We start from the raw sequence: 19,153 nt of genomic DNA, 5'->3' as shown, positions 1-19,153 counted from the left end.
AACAAGAGTAGCTAATTGCTACTCCAAAGCAGGCACTGGCGAGGGTCATAACCTCACCAGACAGGTGCGTTTTCAGCGCTGGTTGTGTGTTGTATATCGACTGTTTTTCAGCCATACGGACGCTAGATCCATTGGGAACAGTGCCCTACTGACAGAGGACAATTCGGGGACCTTTTAGGGCTGAAAACAGGGCAAAAACTAGTAACTATTTTTGGGCAGAAATCCGAGGGTTTATGCCGGTGGAAGTGAGTTCCATCAGGGGAATTGGTTTCGTGCAAGTTTTGGGGTTGTTATGTGGCCAAAATTTGGCCAAAATAGGTGGTATCTAGCTGGATACAGGTAAAGAATTCCTAGGACTCTACTTTGTAATTTACCGTCTCAAAGTATAATGAAATAGAACAGGGCGCCAATTTTGGGGCCTACCGGTTGTCGGGTTTGCTCGGAGCATTCTAGCTTCTGAGCCCTGTGTGTGCAAAAGTGTTAGTTCCCGTCGCAAGATCCCTTTTCAAAGTGCTCTATATGTGTGTCTATAGTAAAGTAAAGAATTTCGGGTGAAAGCCAAAGTCTACCGCCCTACGGGCCGGTTTGAAGGTTTCGTTGCTGGGACATCAATCACTTTTTCCTCAAAGAGTGAGCCTTGGTTGTTTTGAGTAAAGACACAGAGTACAGGAACGCGGGATTACACTATGGCCGACAAAGGGAAGGGCATTATGGAAGAGGGTTCCTCTTCGAAGGACAGACAGGAAGTTCCTATGGTGTTTGAGATTGGCGAGAGCTCGCGGCTACGTTTGTTTGTACCTCCTGTTGATGTGAATGTCCCTTCAGTAGTACAGGGCTTTATGACTGGGCACATTGAGGATGATGCGTTCAGGACTCAGTTAGTGCTGCGGTGAATGTCTTTCCGCAACTGGTGCAAAATCCAAGGTTTATGGAGTTCTTGCTGAAACCGGCCTGTTAACTTCAAAAAGGACGGTAGACTTTACTTGAAACCTTGATTTAGCTTTCACCCATTATTAGTCGTCTATTCTACCTGTACTTTCAAGACACAACAAAGGGGAGAGGGATACAGGCTGCTAGATTGCACCTGTATGAGTAGACCGACACCAGATTGGCCCCTAACTTAGGCGCCCCTTTCGGTATTTCTTTATTGTTCAAAAGAGGGAATAAACGTTGGGGTCCCCTACAAGCTGCCCCGCACAAGCTTGGCTGAATTTCAACTGCTCCGGCCCGATTTCGGCAGCATAACTGTACTAGGACCCTTCACAGTCAGTATTCCCACGCATTGATTGACTTTCCCGACACATACGGGCACTTTGCAAAACCTGGCGAGAATCTGCAGCACGCTGAATTCTCTGTTTTCAGCCCCGAAAATGCGCCAGATCACCTGTACAGCGGTCCCCTTGCGTCCCCGAACCTCCTGGTTGTACTAGGGTCCGTTTAGGGCCAAAACCCTAAACCTGCAAAAATACACAGCAGGCTGTAATTTACTGTTTCGGGCTCCGTTTCGCGTGCCGGTCGCATCCGTAGCAAGTCCTCAAGCTCCCGCACCTGTAGGGCTACTTGCCCTTTGAATCGGACGAGATTTCTGGCATGAAATCTCTCCGAATTCACGTGTACCTGCGGGGGATTAGCCGCTAGCTAATCCAGTACCTGTGCAAGAGGCTCTTGCCTCGGTAATCGCGCATGAACCCACACAACTGTATATTGGTCAATTGAAAAGCCCACTAGAGGGGCATAACATACTGCTATAGGGGAGAGAGAGGGCAGTGCGTAGCGTGTAGGGGATCACTTCTGGCACTGCACTGTACATAGGAGGGAAAGCAAGCACTCCATAACTCTTAACCTGTGACAAAATCTGAAAATGAGCCTCTCCCAGCTTAAAATTCAGCGCCACCTTCTCTTGCATGAGGAAAGTGCACCAGAATGTGCCACTTGGTGCATTTACAAGCATTTTTCCGTTTCGGGGTTGCCGCCTAAAAATCTCCCAACCGGTCGCCCAGTTGACTTCACGGCAGAGTAAGAAAATGTTCTCCTTGTCATTCCGGAGGTAATGATGCAAACACATTTTCAAGTCCGAAAATAGCAGTTCCGTAAATTTTAGGAGATGCTGCCATTGTATCTTTCTAGGTCATGCGACCCCCTTTGTACACTGCAGCCACACCCAAAACTGAAATGTAGCCTCTGTAGCAAAGGATTCCACTTTGGCTAGTCAATGCCTCCACTTTGGCTAACCATAGTCTTTGTCCAACCTTAGTGCTCTCTTGCCCTTAGGCTTGGACTCCCTCTGGACAATTCCACACTAGCTATGCAATGCAGGGCAGTTAGATTTCTCGAGGGGTGTTTCCAAAAAGTGAAAGTAAATAAATAATAAGAAAGAAATCAACAAAAAGGATAGATAGTAGTCACACGCTGGTGACATACCCCCCTCTTGAAATCTCAAACGTCCTCGTTTGCATCTATGTCGTACATGCTCACAGTCAACACTGATGTATTCAACACTTATCAACGCATGTACGACACATACAGGCTCATTGTCAACCCTGGTGTATTCAACACCTCGTCAACACATGTATTGCTTGCGTGTGAACCTTGTCCCAATGACATAGTGGTAGCTTCGCACTCTGCCATTGCTTTGAGTCACTTACTTTCCAATGACAAAATGGTAGCTACGCAATTTGCCACTGTCTTATAGTACACGTTGGGCCCAGTAACACTTTCGAGCATACCCAAACCGACAATTTAAGAATGCAGTTACACATGTACCCTTTAATAGAAGCAATTACTGTATCCTTGACAAACTGACAAGAAATACTCACTTCTATAGCACTAACCAAACTTTTGGACATTCCGTAAGAGCAATTGACAAACTGACAATCTGTACAGCCCTAACATTCATGTAACATGTATTTGATTTGAGCTCACTTTAAATACCATGTACATCATTTGTTTCAGAAGCCATTTTCACACTGACAATCCATGTAGCTTTGAAACTCAAGGGGTCTCGGTCGCTAACAATCGACTGTGGCATGCCATGATACTTGAAAATATTGCTCATAAACAAGCGTGCTATCTGATCTGGTTTTATCTTCTTCCTGACAGGAATAAAATGAGCCTGTTCGCTGAATCTGCAAATAATGGTCGAAATACCATCGTTTTCTGTCTGCGTTCTCGGAAGATCAAAGATAAAATTCATAGCAATACTTTCCCATGGTTTATCTGGAATAGGTAGTGGTTGCAATAACCAAGGCTCACTTCTATGGGAAAAAGTGATTCCATCCCGGGGATGCAACCATGAAACCGGCCTGTTAACTTCAAAAAGGACGGTAGACTTTACTTGAAACCTTGATTTAGCTTTCACCCATTATTAGTCGTCTATTCTACCTGTACTTTCAAGACACAACAAAGGGGAGAGGGATACAGGTTGCTAGATTGCACCTGTATGAGTAGACCGACACCAGATTGGCCCCTAACTTAGGCGCCCCTTTCGGTATTTCTTTATTGTTCAAAAGAGGGAATAAACGTTGGGGTTCCCTACAAGCTGCCCCGCACAAGCTTGGCTGAATTTCAACTGCTCCGGCCCGATTTCGGCAGCATAACTGTACTAGGACCCTTCACAGTCAGTATTCCCACGCATTGACTGACTTTCCCGACGCATACGGGCACTTTGCAAAACCTGGCGAGAATCTGCAGCACGCTGAATTCTCTGTTGAGAGCCCCGAAAATGCGCCAGATCACCTGTACAGCGGTCCTCTCGCGTCCCCGAACCTCTTGGGGGTATTCGGGTCCGTTTAGGGCCAAAACCCTAAACCTGCAAAAATACACAGCAGGTTGTAATTTACTGTTTCGGGCTCCGTTTCGCGTGCCGGTCGCATCCGTAGCAAGTCCTCGAGCTCCCGCAGCTGTAGGGCTACTTGCCCTTTGAATCGGACGAGATTTCTGGCGTGAAACCTCTCCGAATTTATTTGTACCTGTGGGGGATTAGCCGCTAGCTAATCCAATACCTGTCCAAGAGGCTCTTGCCTCGGCAATCGCGCATGAACCCACACAATTGTACATTGGTCAATTGAAAAGCCCACTAGAGGGGCAAAACATATTGCCATAGGGGAGAGAGAGGGCAGTGTGTAGCGTGCAGGGCATCACTCCTAGCACATCAAAAGTTTGTTGGCACATTTTTTGATGACATGAGAGTCTATTCAAAGAATGAAGAGGAGCATAGACGTCACTTGACCATTGTGTTCGAAGAGCTGCGCGTAGTGTCAATGGATGGTGTCCGAATGGATCTTGCCAAGGTTGAAGCCAAACTTGAAGACTGTGTGTGATGTCTGTAGCTTCTTGAAATTGTGTTCTTACCATAGAAGATTTATCAGGAACTTTTACCGAGATTGCTTCACCCCTACATGCTTTGCAAAAGAAAGAGGTCACTTCCAAATGGACACAAAAAGAGATTTCAACTAATCTCTTAAAGGAAAAGATGATGTTGGATCCCATAATTGTTTTGCTAGATCTTAGGAAGCCATTCGTGGTCTATGGTGATGCGTGTGGCAATAGTATTGAGGTAGTGTTAATGCAAGATGGTCGGGTGGTAGCTTATGAAAGCAGAACCGGGCCCGAAAAGACTACGCAAATCTATAAGAAGGAGCTATTGGCCATAATTCATGTGCTTTGAAGTTGGAAATACTACCCGCTAGGTTTGTTGTCGAAATAGATCATCAAACCTTGCGATAGTTCTTGATACAGTCCAAGTTATCTAAAAAGCGTACGCGATGGGCGAACATTCTCTCTATGTTCCACTTTCAGATTGTGCATGTGGAAGGCAAGAAGAATGTTGTGGCTGATGTGTTATCAAGAAAGCCACAAATTTCAGCTGTGTTAATTCCTTATATAACATCATGAGCTTGATGACATGTGTCATGAAGGTGTGATATTGATGAAGATTTTGCAAGAATCTTTAAACAATTGCAAGATAGACAACATTGTGAGCACTACCTTCTTGGGACGGTTTTATGATGATGCATGGTAGACTATGTGTCACTAGGCCATTGCGACATAAGGTTATGGTAGAAAGTCACGTCCCACTGTATGCAGGGCATCGTGGTATAGATGCGATAGTGAAAGCGGTCGAGACATTCTTTTATTGGCCTACCTTGAGGAGAGATGTGGATGCCTTTGTCGATTATGCATAATTTGCCAAAAGGTCAAGTTTGGCAAGCAAAAGGCACCGGGGTTATTATAACCATTGCCTATTCCAGATAAGCCATGGGAAAGTATTGCTATGGATTTTATCTTTGATCTTCCAGGAACCTCGATTGGGAAGGGAATGATGGTAAATGGACCATTATTTGCAAGTTCAATAAGCAAACCCATTTTATTTCTGTCAGAAAGAAGATAAAATCTGATCAGATGGCATGAGTACCATGGTATGCCATAGTCTATTGTTAGTGATCGTGATCCTCGTATGACGAGCCTGTTTTGGAGAGGCTTGTTTGAAAACATGGGCTCTACGCTCAAGTTTTCCTCCTCATTTCATCCACGAATTGAGGGACAATGAGAAGAGGCTAATTCTATTGTCTTAGATCTGCTGAAATGCTATGTGTCACATAATAAGGGCAAGTGGGAACTGTATTTACCCATGCTTGAGTACATGCATACAACAATACGGTACATTAGTCAACATGCAAGGCACCTTTTGGAATTGTTGAGGGTGGCAAAAAGGTTCCTCCCATTTTGCACACAGGATAAGATTTTAAAAGCAGATTGATATGTAGAGAACATGGATGAAATGTATAAGAAGATCAAGGATGCCTTGGAGAAGACTTAGGCAAAGCAGAAAAAGGTTGCTGATCGTCACCGACGAGAATTTTTGTTTTCACCTAGTGTTGGGTCTTTTTGCGGTTTGAAAAGGCAATGTTAAAAAAGGTGAAGGGCAAGGAAAGGTGGTTTGTGAAGCTTAGTATGCATTTCTATGGGCCTTTTCACGTACTTGATAAGATTAACGATGATGCTTATAGGCTGAAATTGCCTGACACTCGGAAGATTTATAATGCGTTCACCTTTTGGGTGATGTGCCAGAAGATATGCCAAATGAGGATCAACCAAAAGTTGAGGAACTAGATGAGATCTTGGTACGTGCGCAGATTTTGGCACATAAGGAAAGAAAAGTTAAGGAAAGAGTTGCAAGACTATCCACTTATGGATGCAAAGTAGATGGAAGAGTGTCAACTGCTAGAGTCATTGAATATATTGCAGCATTGCCTTGAGGCCTTTGGATTACAACCTACGTATACTACGAAATTAAACCCAAAAGAAAAAAACTTGACACATGGCAACAGGAGAGCAATCTGCAGGCCAACACACACACACACACACTCCAGAAGTCTCATCCAAGAGGGGGTGCCCATTTTTGAGAGGGGGCTGATTTTTGGAGCTCATAAATGACTACAGTGTGTGTGAGTAGTGGGTGCAGGTGATCACAACTTTAATGGAAAGCTTGCCTCCTCCCTTGTCTAAAGTAGCGCGATGATTTGCTGTCGCACATCTCTCTCCCCTTTGCACATATGGTAATGCCCCACTAGTTGGGCTTCTCAGATAACCATGTATAGTTCTGGGGTTTTTATGCACGTTTGCAAAGGGAAGAGCCTTATGTACAGGAACCAAATTAGCTAATTGCTAATCCCCCACAGGTATGTACATTGTACAATTCTTTCGCGAAGGATTGTGAAAACGGAGAGTTTTCTCGCATGAAAACTCGTCCGATTCAAAAGGGAACTGTCCCATTACGTGTGGGAGCACTTGAGTACGCTCCACTCAAAATGATCCAAAACAGAAAATTACATCCTGCTGTGTTTTTTTTGCAAGTTTAGGGTTTTGCACCTAAACTGCAAGAAATCACGAGGGGAGCCTAGGGAAAACCTTGGGATGCTTATACAAGGCTTTGGGCACTTGACAATGACAAAATAGGGAATCACATCATGATGAAATAGACTGGCAGCTCATTGGAAAGCTTTGAAAATACAAGGGAAGGTGTCCTAGATGTGTACTTTTGATCTACAGAGGTTTTGGCCCTGTTATGTTGTCGAAGTTGGGTCAGAAACCCGCAATTACAGCCATGGAAAGGTTTGGACAGCTTGGTGAGAGTTAGGTGAAAGCGTTCAAATCATTTGTTTGCAATAATACCGAAAGGGGTGCTGATCTTTGGGACCTACAAGGTGTCACTGTCTACTTGGGAGCGCTCTAGCTATCGAGTCGTGACGTGTTGAATTCTAGTCTCAGGTTTATTCGTGAAGTTCCTTTGTGTAGTAAAGTTCGAGTAATGCTAAACAATGTAAAGATTGGTGAAAGCTAAGTCTACAACTGTCACAAGACGGGGACCACGTGCCAATAGAAAAGAACAGATTGAACAGACTTTTTGCACTTGAATAACAACTGAACTGAAAGAGAGAGACGACACGCGACACGGAGTGGTGGAATTCCACCCCAGAGGTATTGGCCCCAAACCTTGGCGCCCCTTTCGGTATTTCTTTATATTGCATCAACACAATACAAGCCGGTACTCCAAACTCTGCACCTTCTCCCGGAAGCATGCCAGAGAATGAGCCCTAACCTCATATTTAAAGGCCCTTGGCCTGAAAAGCAGTTACAGTGAAAAGCCTTTAAAACTCAAAAGCTTCTGGTCCAAAAGCAATGTCAAAAAGCTAACAGCGTGTTTGGCACAATTCCATACAACTGCCACGTTAGCAGTCAACGCAAAACGCAGAGTGTTCGTTCAGCTGCCATGTCATCAGTGCTTGCGTGTGTGTGTGTGTGTGGGTCCTGCTTTATTTTAATTCCTATGTCATTGGGGCCCCATCGGACGGGATCTCCATAAGTTGGTAGGACTTCTTCTTCTGTTACTTGTTCTTCTTAGGGTTTAGGCCCCTTGCTAGGATCTGCAAGTTGGCTCCATTCTTCAGGGCTTTGACACGTAGCAGTTTGTGACAACAGCCCTTTAGCGAGTCTACGGGCCGGTTTCAACCCGCGACGTGGGTAAAATTCAAGAAAATTTTCACGTCAACTTGGATATTAGACGAATATGAAAGAGATGTCATCACGGCTTGGCATCATTTGAGAATGACTAAGAAAGATACATTGGATGACCACCGCGAGGTTTTGGGGTACTAATTTGCCAGTGTCTTCGTTTCGGAAGATTACTTTGATGGACCAGATTGAGCGGTTTTGCTGTGGTTTGCCAAAAGAGATTCGAGAGTATTGTTTGGAACAGAAGTCTGATTTTATTCAAAGACTTCTGGGACATTCTAAGCAAGGATTTGGAAACATGCCGTCTCATTGACTTATCCTACAAATAGGAAAGTATCCATCTCACCCGGCTAGGGAGACTACCCACAGGTCCCAGGGCACAAGGAAAGAAAGGAAAGAGAATCAGTTGGTAGATCAGAGAATTCCATCGATTCAGATTAAGGTGCCAATGTTGGACCAGGCGATGGGAGAACAATGCAAGGCAGGTCGGCGAAGCTAGGCAAGGTAGGCGAAGCTAGATAAACTGAAACCGGCCTGTATAATCCAAAAAGGGTGGTAGACTTTACTTCAAACCTTGATTTAGCTTTCACCCATTATTAGTCGTCTATTTTACCTGTACTTTCAAGACACAACAAAAGGGGAGAGGGATACATGCTGCTAGATTGCACCTGTATGAGTAGACGGACACCAGATTGGCCCCTAACTTAAGCGCCCCTTTCGGTATTTCTTTATTGTTCAAAAGAGGGAATAAACGCTGTGGTTCCCTAGAAGCTGCCCCGCACGAACTCGGCTGAATTTCCAATGTTCTAGCCCGATTTCGGCAGCATAACTGTACTAGAACCCTTCACAGTCAGTATTCCCACGCATTGGCCGACTTTCCTGACGCATACGGGCACTTTGCAAAACCTGGCGAGAATCTGCAGCACGCTGAATTCTCTGTTTTCAGCCCTGAAAATGCGCCAGATCACCTGTACAGCGGTCCCCTTGCGTCCCCGAACCTCCTGGGGGTATTAGGGTCCGTTTAGGGCCAAAACCCTAAACCTGCAAAAATACACAGCAGGCTGTAATTTACTGTTTCGGGCTCCGTTTCGCATGCCGGTCGCATCCGTAGCAAGTCCTCGAGCTCCCGCACCTGTAGGGCTACTTGCCCTCTGAATCGGACGAGATTTCTGGCGTGAAACCTCTCCGAATTCACCTGTACCTGCGGGGGGATTAGCCGCTAGCTAATCCAGTACCTGTGCAAGAGGCTCTTGCCTCTGCAATCGCGCATGAACCCACACAACTGTACATTGGTCAAATGAAGAGCTCACCAGAGGGGCATAACATATTGCCAAAGGGGAGAGAGAGGACAGTGCGTAGCGTGCAGGGCATCACTCCTGGCACCGCACTGTGCATAAGAGGGAAAGCAAGCACTCCATAGCTCTTAACCTGTGACAAATCTGAAACTGAGGCTCTCCCCCTCCTAAATTCAACGCCACTTCTTGTTGCATTAGGCAAGTGCACGAGAATGTGCCACTTGGCACATTTACAAGCATTTTCCCGTTTCGGGGTTGCCGCCTAAAAATCTCCCAACCGGTTGCCCAGTTGACTTCACGGCAGAGTAAGAAAATGTTCCCCTTGTCATTTCGGAGATAATGACGTCAACACATTTTCAGGTCCCAAAATAGCAGTTCCCTAAATTGTAGGAGATGCTGCCATTGTATCTTTCTAGGTCATCCGACCCTCTTTGTACAGTGCGGCCATATCCAGAACTGAAATGTAGCCTCTGTAGCAAAGGATTCCAGTTTGGCTAGTCAATGACCCAACTTGGCTAACCATAGTCCTTGTCCAACCTTAGTGCTCTCTTGCCCTCAGGCCTGGACTCCCTCTCGACAGTTCCACACTAGCTATGCAATGCAGGGCAGTTAGATTTCCCGAGGGGTGTTTCCAAAATGTGAAAGTAAATAGATAATAAGAAAAAAATCAACAAAAAGGATAGATAGTAGTCACACGCTGGTGACATACCCCCCTCTTGAAATCTCAAACGTCCTAGTTTGCATCTATGTCGTACATGCTTACTGTCAACACTGATGTATTCAACACCTGTCGACACATATACGACACATACATGCTCATTGTCAACCCTGGTGTATTCAACACCTCGTCGACTCATGTATTGCCTGCGTGTGAACCTTGTCCCAATGACATAGTGGTAGCTTCGCACTCTGCCATTGCTTTGAGTCACTAACTTTCCAATGACAAAATGGTAGCTGCACATTTTGCCACCGTCTTATAGTACACGTTGGATCCTGTAACACTTTCGAGCATACCCAAACCGACAATTTAAGAATGCAGTTACACATGTACGCTTCAATAGAAGCAATCACTGTATCCTTGACAAACTGACAAGAAATACTCACTTCTATAGCACTAACCAAACTCTTGGACATTTCATAAGAGCAATTGCCAAACTGACAATCTGTACAGCTCTAACATTCATGTAACAGGTATTTGATTTGAGCTCACTTTAAATACCATGTACATCATTTGTCTTAGAAGCCATTGTCACACTGACAATCCATTTAGCTTTGAAACTCAAGGGGTCAAGGTAGGTTGCAAATCGAAGGCTTCAAGGTAAAGTGATAACACAGTTGGTGACTCTGCAAGTTCACCTTCTTCCATCCACTTAGCATCCATTGGTGGATAGTTTCTGAACTTTACCAAGTAACGCCTAGCAACCTTGCCTTTCACTTTCCTTTCTTTGTGTGCCAAAATCTGTTTGGGGACCAAGATCTCGTCAAGTTCCTCGACTTCCGGCTGATTTTCAGCTGGCATATCTTCTGGCACATCACCCACATAGGGTCTGAGAAGACTCACATGAAACGCATTGTGAATCTTCCAACTGTTAGGCAATTTCAGCCTATATGCAACATCACTGATTATGTCGAACACTTGAAAAGGCCCATAGTAACGCATGCTGAGCTTTGGAAATAGTCTTTCCTTGCCCTTCATCTTCTTTAACCTTGCCTTTTCAAAGCGTAAAAGCACCCAATCACCAAGTGAATATACCACTTCAGGACGGTGACGATCAGTTGCTTTCTTTTGCTTTGCCTAAGTCCTTTGTAAGGCCACTTTGACCTTCTTGTACATTTCATCCATGTCCTGAACATACTTATCTGCTTCAAATATCTTGTCCTTTGTATGCAGTATGGGAGGAAATTTCTTGCCACCTTCAACTATCTCAAAGGGTGCCTTGCCAGTTGATGAATGCACTGTATTATTGTATGCATACTCCACCAATGGCAAATACTGCAATTCCCCGTGTCTGGTCTATGATCCCCTGTGTCTTCAAACCAAACCTGACCAAGGCTCACTTCTATGGGACAAAGTGATTCCATCCCGGGGATGGAACCATGAAACCGGCCTGTTAACTTCAAAAAGGACGGTAGACTTTACTTGAAACCTTGATTTAGCTTTCACCCATTATTAGTCGTCTATTCTACCTGTACTTTCAAGACACAACAAAGGGGAGAGGGATACAGGTTGCTAGATTGCACCTGTATGAGTAGACCGACACCAGATTGGCCCCTAACTTAGGCGCCCCTTTCGGTATTTCTTTATTGTTCAAAAGAGGGAATAAACGTTGGGGTCCCCTACAAGCTGCCCCGCACAAGCTTGGCTGAATTTCAACTGCTCCGGCCCGATTTCGGCAGCATAACTGTACTAGGACCCTTCACAGTCAGTATTCCCACGCATTGACTGACTTTCCCGACGCATACGGGCACTTTGCAAAACCTGGCGAGAATCTGCAGCACGCTGAATTCTCTGTTGTGAGCCCCGAAAATGCGCCAGATCACCTGTACAGCGGTCCTCTCGCGTCCCCGAACCTCTTGGGGGTATTAGGGTCCGTTTAGGGCCAAAACCCTAAACCTGCAAAAATACACAGCAGGCTGTAATTTACTGTTTTGGGCTCCGTTTCGCGTGCCGGTCGCATCCGTAGCAAGTCCTCGAGCTCCCGCACCTGTAGGGCTACTTGCCCTTTGAATCGGACGAGATTTCTGGCGTGAAACCTCTCCGAATTCATTTGTACCTGCGGGGGATTAGCCGCTAGCTAATCCAATACCTGTGCAAGAGGCTCTTGCCTCGGCAATCGCGCATGAACCCACACAATTGTACATTGGTCAATTGAAAAGTCCACTAGAGGGGCATAACATATTGCCATAGGGGAGAGAGAGGGCAGTGCGTAGCGTGCAGGGCATCACTCTTGGCACCGCAATGTACATAGGAGGGAAAGCAAGCACTCCATAGCTCTTAACCTGTGACAAAATCTGAAAATGAGCCTCTCCCAGCTTAAAATTCAGCGCCACCTTCTCTTGTATGAGGAAAGTGCACCAGAATGTGCCACTTGGCGCATTTACAAGCATTTTTCCGTTTCGGGGTTGCCGCCTAAAAATCTCCCAACCGGTCGCCCAGTTGACTTCACGGCAGAGTAAGAAAATGTTCTCCTTGTCATTCCGGAGGTAATGACGCAAACACATTTTCAGGTCCCAAAATAGCAGTTCCGTAAATTTTAGGAGATGTTGCCATTGTATCTTTCTAGGTCATGCGACCCCCTTTGTACATTGCAGCCACACCCAAAACTGAAATGTAGCCTCTGTAGCAAAGGATTCCACTCTGGCTAGTCAATGACCCCACTTTGGCTAACCATAGTCTTTGTCCAACCTTAGTGCTCTCTTGCTCTCAGGCCTGGACTCCCTCTGGACAGTTCCACACTGGCTATGCAATGCAGGGCAGTTAGATTTCCCGAGGGGTGTTTCCAAAAAGTGAAAGTAAATAAATATAAAGAAAGAAATCAACAAAAAGGATAGATAGTAGTCACACGCTGGTGACACTTGCAAGCGCCACTAGTGCAACAACAAAATAGGCAACCTACACCGCAAACGGAGCTTGTTGAGGCCAAGTACTTGATGCGACTTAGCAGGATAGGGAACACTCGTATGTTGCGGAGTGAGGGCCTCCAAAACAGGTTCCTCTTGTCCTTGAACAGGTGGTTACGACGTCTATTCCAGAGGTTATGCTAGTTCAATCCGCCACCTTTTAGAGCCCGCATGCTGTCTTGAATGGACAGGGAACTGGGTATTGACGCGACAGTTAAAGTGGTAGACATTCTTCTATTGGCCTACCTTGAGGAGAGATGCGGATGCTATTGTGCGAGCGTGCATAATTTGCCAAAAGGTCAAGTTTGACAGGCAAAAAGCACCAGGGCTGTTACAGCCACTATCGATTCGGGATAAGCTATGGGAAACCATTGCTATGGAATTTATCTTTGATCTTCCGAGAACGCCATCAGGGAATGATGGTATATGGACCATTATCTGCAGGTTCAGCAAACATGCCCATTTATCGTTGTTAGGAAGAAGATAAAATTTGGTCAGATAACACGCTTGTTCATGTACAATGTGTTTTAAGTACCATGGTATGCCACAATCGATTATCAATGATCGTGATCCTCGCATGACAAGTTTGTTTTGGAGAGGATTGTTTGAGAACACGGACACTACGCTAAATTTCTCGTCTTCGTTTCATCCGCAAACTGATGAGCAGGCAGAAGAAGCTGATTCTACTATCTTGGATGTGCTGAATTGCTATGTGTCAGATAATAAGGGCAACTGGGAATAGTATTTGCCTATGCTTGAATATGCGTACAACAATACGGTGCATTCGTCGACTGCCAAGGCACCTTTTGAGATTGTTGAAGGTGGCAAAAAGGTTCCTCCCATTTTGCATACAAAGAACAAAATCTTTGAGGCAAATTGATATGTTGAGAACATGGATGAACTGTATGAAAAAATTAAAGTTGCGTGGGAGAAGACTCGGGCAAAGCAGAAAAAGGTTGTTGATTGTCACGGTCGTGAATTGCTGTTATCACCTGTTGATTGGGTTTTGTTAAGATTCGAAAAGGCAAGGTTAAGGAAGATGAAGGGCAAGGAACGACTGTTTCGTAAGCTCAACATGCGTTACTATGGGCCTTTTTAAGTGCTTCACAAGATTAGCGATGTGGCTGACAGGCTGCAATTAGCTGATGCGTGGAAGATTCATAATGCGTTTCATGTGAGAAGACCCTTCGTGGGTGATGTGCCAGAAGATATGCTAGATGAGGATCAATCAGAAGTTGAGGAACTTGATGAGATCGAGGTACCTGAGTAAGTTTTGGCACATAAGGACAGAAAAGTTAAACGACAGGCTGCAAGACGCTATTTGGTGAAGTTCAAGAACTATCTACCTATGGATGCAAAGTGGATGGAAGAGCATGAACTGTCAGAGTCACCAAATGTATTGCAGCTTTACCTTGAAGCCTTTGGGTTACAACCTACTTATGCCCCAACCCAACGTGTGTAAAAGAGGAGTAATAATAGGGCTAGCACATCAAATGTACATATGAATTTAGTGTAATAGATGGAAATGACAAAAATATGAAGGTCTCATTAAGTCATTTGTATCTATGTTACGACCTTTCTTGCGGATACATGCGATGATAAAAGAGTGCTAACAACACGATCATCAGTGGCGTGTATTTATGGTATGCAATCAAGGACGTTTGCGATTTCAAAAGGGGGGTATGTCACGAGGATGTGGCAACTGTTTACTATGTCACGAGGACGTGGCAACCTCTAACCTTAGTTGTTGGTTTCTTTTCTTTTATGGCAATTCCAGCATATGTTCACACTCAAGGACACTAGAAAAGGTGAAATCAATTATGAAATGAAGTTTCCAGCACACTATCACCTGCTTTAGCTCTACCTAGTACACCCCTGCACCCAAAAGTCCAATTACATTGGACATTTGAAAAATCCAAATTAATGTTGCATAGACACTTGGTTTCACAATATGTTATTTTTTTTTATATCCTATAGGGAATTCAAAGCTTGAAATGGTCAAAAAAGGGTGTCCACAAGGATCCCTGTAAAATAATGTTGCAAAACCAATAGGTTTTAGTAAATTTGTGCTTTTTAAGTACCCTTGGGGGTAGATAAGCTTACAAGGGGCAAAAAAAAGCCTGGCCACAAGGGCGCGCAAATGGTTCTTTTTGATGTTGCAAATGGTTGGACATTGTATGGCCAATGTGAACGGTAGTTTCACACGTAGACGTGAAGTTGGTCGGCTCTGGAATTCGTATAGTAAGAGGATGTCTAGGCTCAGTTCAAGATCATGTAGGTGACCCCGTCACACTTAGAAAGTTGGTGGATACTAGAAAGTGAACTCAATAAAGGTATAAAGTCAAGGCGAGATCACCAAAGGAAAATACCCGATAGTTGGGCGGTCCCAATGGGGATTGATGGTTAGAAGACCAATGGAAGCCCAATGGAAGCATCTCCTAAAAATTAGGGAACTGCTATTTTGGGCCATGAAATGTGTTTGCGTCATTACCTTCAGAATGACAAGGGGAACATTCTAGAACTCTGCAGTGAAGTCAACTGGGCAACCAGTCGGGAGATTTTTATGTGGCAACCGCGAAACGGGAAAATGCTTGTAATCGCGCCAAGTGGCACATTTTTGTGTACTTTCCTCTTGCAGACAATTGGGCACTGAATTTCGTAGCTGGGAGGGCTCATTTGTGAAACCTGTCACAGGTTAAGAGCTATGGAGTGCTTTGTTTCCTCTCTATGTACAATGTGGTGCTAGGAGTGATGACCTGCACACTACACAGTGCTCTCTCTCTCCCCTACGTGCAGGTTTGTGATGTCCCACAAGAGGGCTCTACATTTGATTGATGTACAGCTGTGTGGTTTCATGCTTTTGTGCTGAGGCAAGATCCTCCTTGAGCAGGAACAAGAGTAGCTAATTGCTACTCCAAAGCAGGCACTGGCGAGGGTCATAACCTCACCAGACAGGTGCGTTTTCAGCGCTGGTTGTGTGTTGTATATCGACTGTTTTTCATCCATACGGATGCTAGATCCATTGGGATTAGTGCCCCACTGACAGAGGACAGTTCGGGGACCATTTAGGGCTGAAAACAGGGCAAAAACTAGTAACTGTTTTTGGGCAGAAATCAGAGGGTTTATGCCAGTGGAAGTGAGCTGGGGAATTGGTTTCGCGCAAGTTTTGGGGTTGTTATGTTGCCGAAATTTGGCCAAAACAGGTGGTATCTAGCTGGATACAGGTAAAGTATTCCCAGGACTCTACTTTGTAATTTACCGTCTCAAAGTATAAAGAAATAGAAATTGGCGCCAATTTTGGGGCCTACTGGTTGTCGGCCTCTTCTCAGAGCATTCTAGCTTCCGAGCCGTGTGTGTGCAAAGTGTTAATTCTTGTCGTAGGCTCCCTTTGCAAAGTGCTCTATGTGTGTGTGTCTAAAGTAAAAGTAAGAATTTCGGGTGAAAGCCAAAGTCTACCGCCGGGCCGGTTTCAATATGGCCGCTTCTTATGCCGATTAACTTCGTGGCCTACTGGGCTACCCCTAGATGTTTGTGCTTCTATGCTCCTCTGAGGCCTGCAAGGCTGCTGGATACTTGGGATATGGAGTGCCCTATTGGATTCCATCATGAAAGATGCTACTTGGTTGCTTTCCTGGTTTCGAAACTGCTATGGTGGATAGGTTGCCTATTTCGTAGGTGTGCATGGCTTTGATGGTCTCGATGATGTCTGAGGTGGTCTCCACAAGCTGATCGGCTGCCTATTTAACCAAGGTGAGGGTTTTTCTATACCCTCACTTAGCCTTGTTTTACTATTTTATTTTGTGAAAACCTATGTAAGAGTCGACGATGGTGGCGTCTCTAATTGTTTAACTGTTACAACATGGAGATGATGATAAGGTCCGCTACTTCACATGTTTTACTCTTTGTCATACTTGGTTGAGGATTATTCGAACTATCGTAAATTACTGTTGTAAATCTGATGATGGCCATGTTGGACTACTTTGTTAGAAAAAAGCTTTGCATACAACATCATTTTTAATCTCTTGCAAATAGGCATTGTAGGTTTTTGTCACGATCTTATTCCATAACTGGCTATTATTTTGAATAGCTAGCTGTGGTTTTGACTTTGATGCATCTGGTAGTTTATATCAGTTTTTACTACTGAGACAATTGTATATTTAACTGATTGATAAAAAATTATGACGATTTCTTTTTGGTTTTTCTGCGGTAGGAAATGGATCTGACCAAATATAGGTGCATCTTTTTTTACTTATAAGATGATGATGAGTATAAGATGATGATGCTTGCTGGCTGTTGGATGGGAGATTTCTTCCTCAGATGTGGGTGTTGCTTGGCCTAAATTGTTGCCTAAACTCGTGGGTAGTGGTTGGCATACCTTTTGGTTGATACCGCTTTCTGCTCGTATGCAGTAAATGGAATAGTGGTTTGCATACTGGTTGCATACTGGTTGATTTGGTTTTCTTCTCATCAACATTTATGCTTATCTCTGTTAAACATGTGGCTAAGGCACTGATGGTGTTTTCAAGCTTTCCAGTCCTGACTTGAAATTGATTATTGAATTGTGTATTATAGCAGAACTATAGCTTGCAATAGATTATGAACTGATGTATTTCATTACTGTTTTTTACTGGTTAAGGTTTACAATGGCTTTTACTTGCGCGTGAACAAGAAGTATTTTTAATATCTGTTGAAGTTCTAGTATTTTCAAACCTCTCTTAATTCTATCAATAATGTAGCTGAGGATCTAATGGTAGTGGACTCCGTGAGTTTTGCTGTGGTTTTGATTTAACTAAACCTTACCAGATGGTTGTCGAAGACTCATATTTGTCGAAAATTTTTGGCAGAAAAAAGCATGTTTTAATGCTATGAATGAAGCTCAGACTTGACTTATGTTCTGGGCTGTGATTCTTGATAATGTTGTCGAAATTTTCCCTTGAAGAAACTGACATCTGACACGCACACGCATGCATGCATGCGCGCGCGCACGCGCGCGCACACACACACACACACACACACACACACACACACACACAAGCTCCAGCTTCTCTTTTGGGCTGTTAGATTGGACTCAATTATACTCTCTTTCATGACTTGTGTTGCAGGTGGCACTAATCTTGTTCAGCTCACTTACAGAGACCATATGGGAAACATTAAAACCCCACTATTCCACATTACAGGCAGTCTTTGTGAAAGGTTTACAAGATCGTGAGAGCGAGCGTGTAAGAGTGGCTGCTCTGAAGTGAGTATGAAGAGTCTTTCTTAGCTCCTACTTGTCTGAAACCTTTTAGCCAATGCATATTAACATTGTTTCATTTCCTGATAAGATTACATGCTTGTCAGGGCTGTGGGAGCTCTTGTAGGCTGTTTGGACACAGAAGAAGAAGTGGTAAGGTGATTACAATATGCTGAGTTTATAATTCACATGCTTTTTAATATTGACAGTAGTGATAATGTAGCAAGACTGAAACAATTGTTTCAAAATGACATTATTAGTTTTTGGAAATGAGGCTACTGCTGCGACACTGCTCTTTTGAATACTTGCTGCCGCTCTTTTATCTACTTGCTCCTTATAACTCACACAAGTGATTAAAAGGTGGGACTATGTGTATTTGATCTATTTGGGTGTATATGGGATAGCCTAATTAGGGTCAGATTCGTCAAAGTCAGTAGCAGAGATGAGGGCAACAACCAAGTCATTGGTTGAGGAGTGATGTTTGTTTCAGGTGATGCCGGGACAGATGTCTCCATATGATCAGTAACATGGCTAACACTGATGTGGTAGACCATGACGTGGTAGCTTTTGACAATGTGGCAAACCATCACACGTGGCAGCGTCTGTTGACATGGCCAAAATGCAGAAGCAACTAGTCCCTGTCTGCTTTTTCTCTATGTATTCTTTTAGGAGTGTTTATTGTTATTATTAAAAGCCTCTCATTCATTTTAGTCAGTTGCTTTTTAGCCACTTTGCTCTATAGAAGAGAGCCTTGTGCTTGGTCTGTTCAGAGAACAGAGTTTGAGTTTGTCCCTCTCTTGTGTGAGAGAACAATTGTAATTTTTTGGAAGTTTATACATTAAAGAAATATTGCCAGGGGCGCCTATCTTAGGGGCCAATACTTTTTCGTGGCGAGTGAGCCCCTCTCTGTGCAAGTAAACGTTTTTCTCCATTTAAAGTTGTTTTCAAGTTCCAATTCGAGTTCTATGATTGGGATTCTGCACAGTACTTC

At 44.2% G+C, this 19,153-nt stretch overlaps 1 protein-coding gene across 4 annotated transcripts in view; it reads left to right on the top strand.

Annotated features, from left to right (window-relative positions):
• The window catches only part of LOC147445060 (ARM repeat superfamily protein), a 178,671-nt gene that overhangs the window by 80,393 nt on the left and 79,125 nt on the right, over positions 1-19,153 (top strand). For all 4 annotated transcript variants that reach the window (XR_015190076.1, XR_015190077.1, XM_086527548.1 and 1 more), the window contains 2 exons: positions 18,032-18,168; positions 18,270-18,315. Coding sequence is in view for 2 of the 4 variants with exons in the window: in XM_086527548.1 (XP_086383674.1) it covers positions 18,032-18,168; positions 18,270-18,315 (183 nt within the window). In the remaining 2 variants the exon portion in view is untranslated. The remainder of the gene's footprint in view (positions 1-18,031; positions 18,169-18,269; positions 18,316-19,153) is intronic.

The sequence above is a fragment of the Adiantum capillus-veneris genome, chromosome 13, assembly GCF_014529385.1.
Source record: "Adiantum capillus-veneris isolate H3 chromosome 13, ASM1452938v2, whole genome shotgun sequence".
Classification (NCBI taxonomy): Eukaryota; Viridiplantae; Streptophyta; class Polypodiopsida; order Polypodiales; family Pteridaceae; genus Adiantum; species Adiantum capillus-veneris.
Note: the sequence above shows the minus strand (reverse complement) of the source record. Positions and strands in the feature narration are given on the sequence as shown.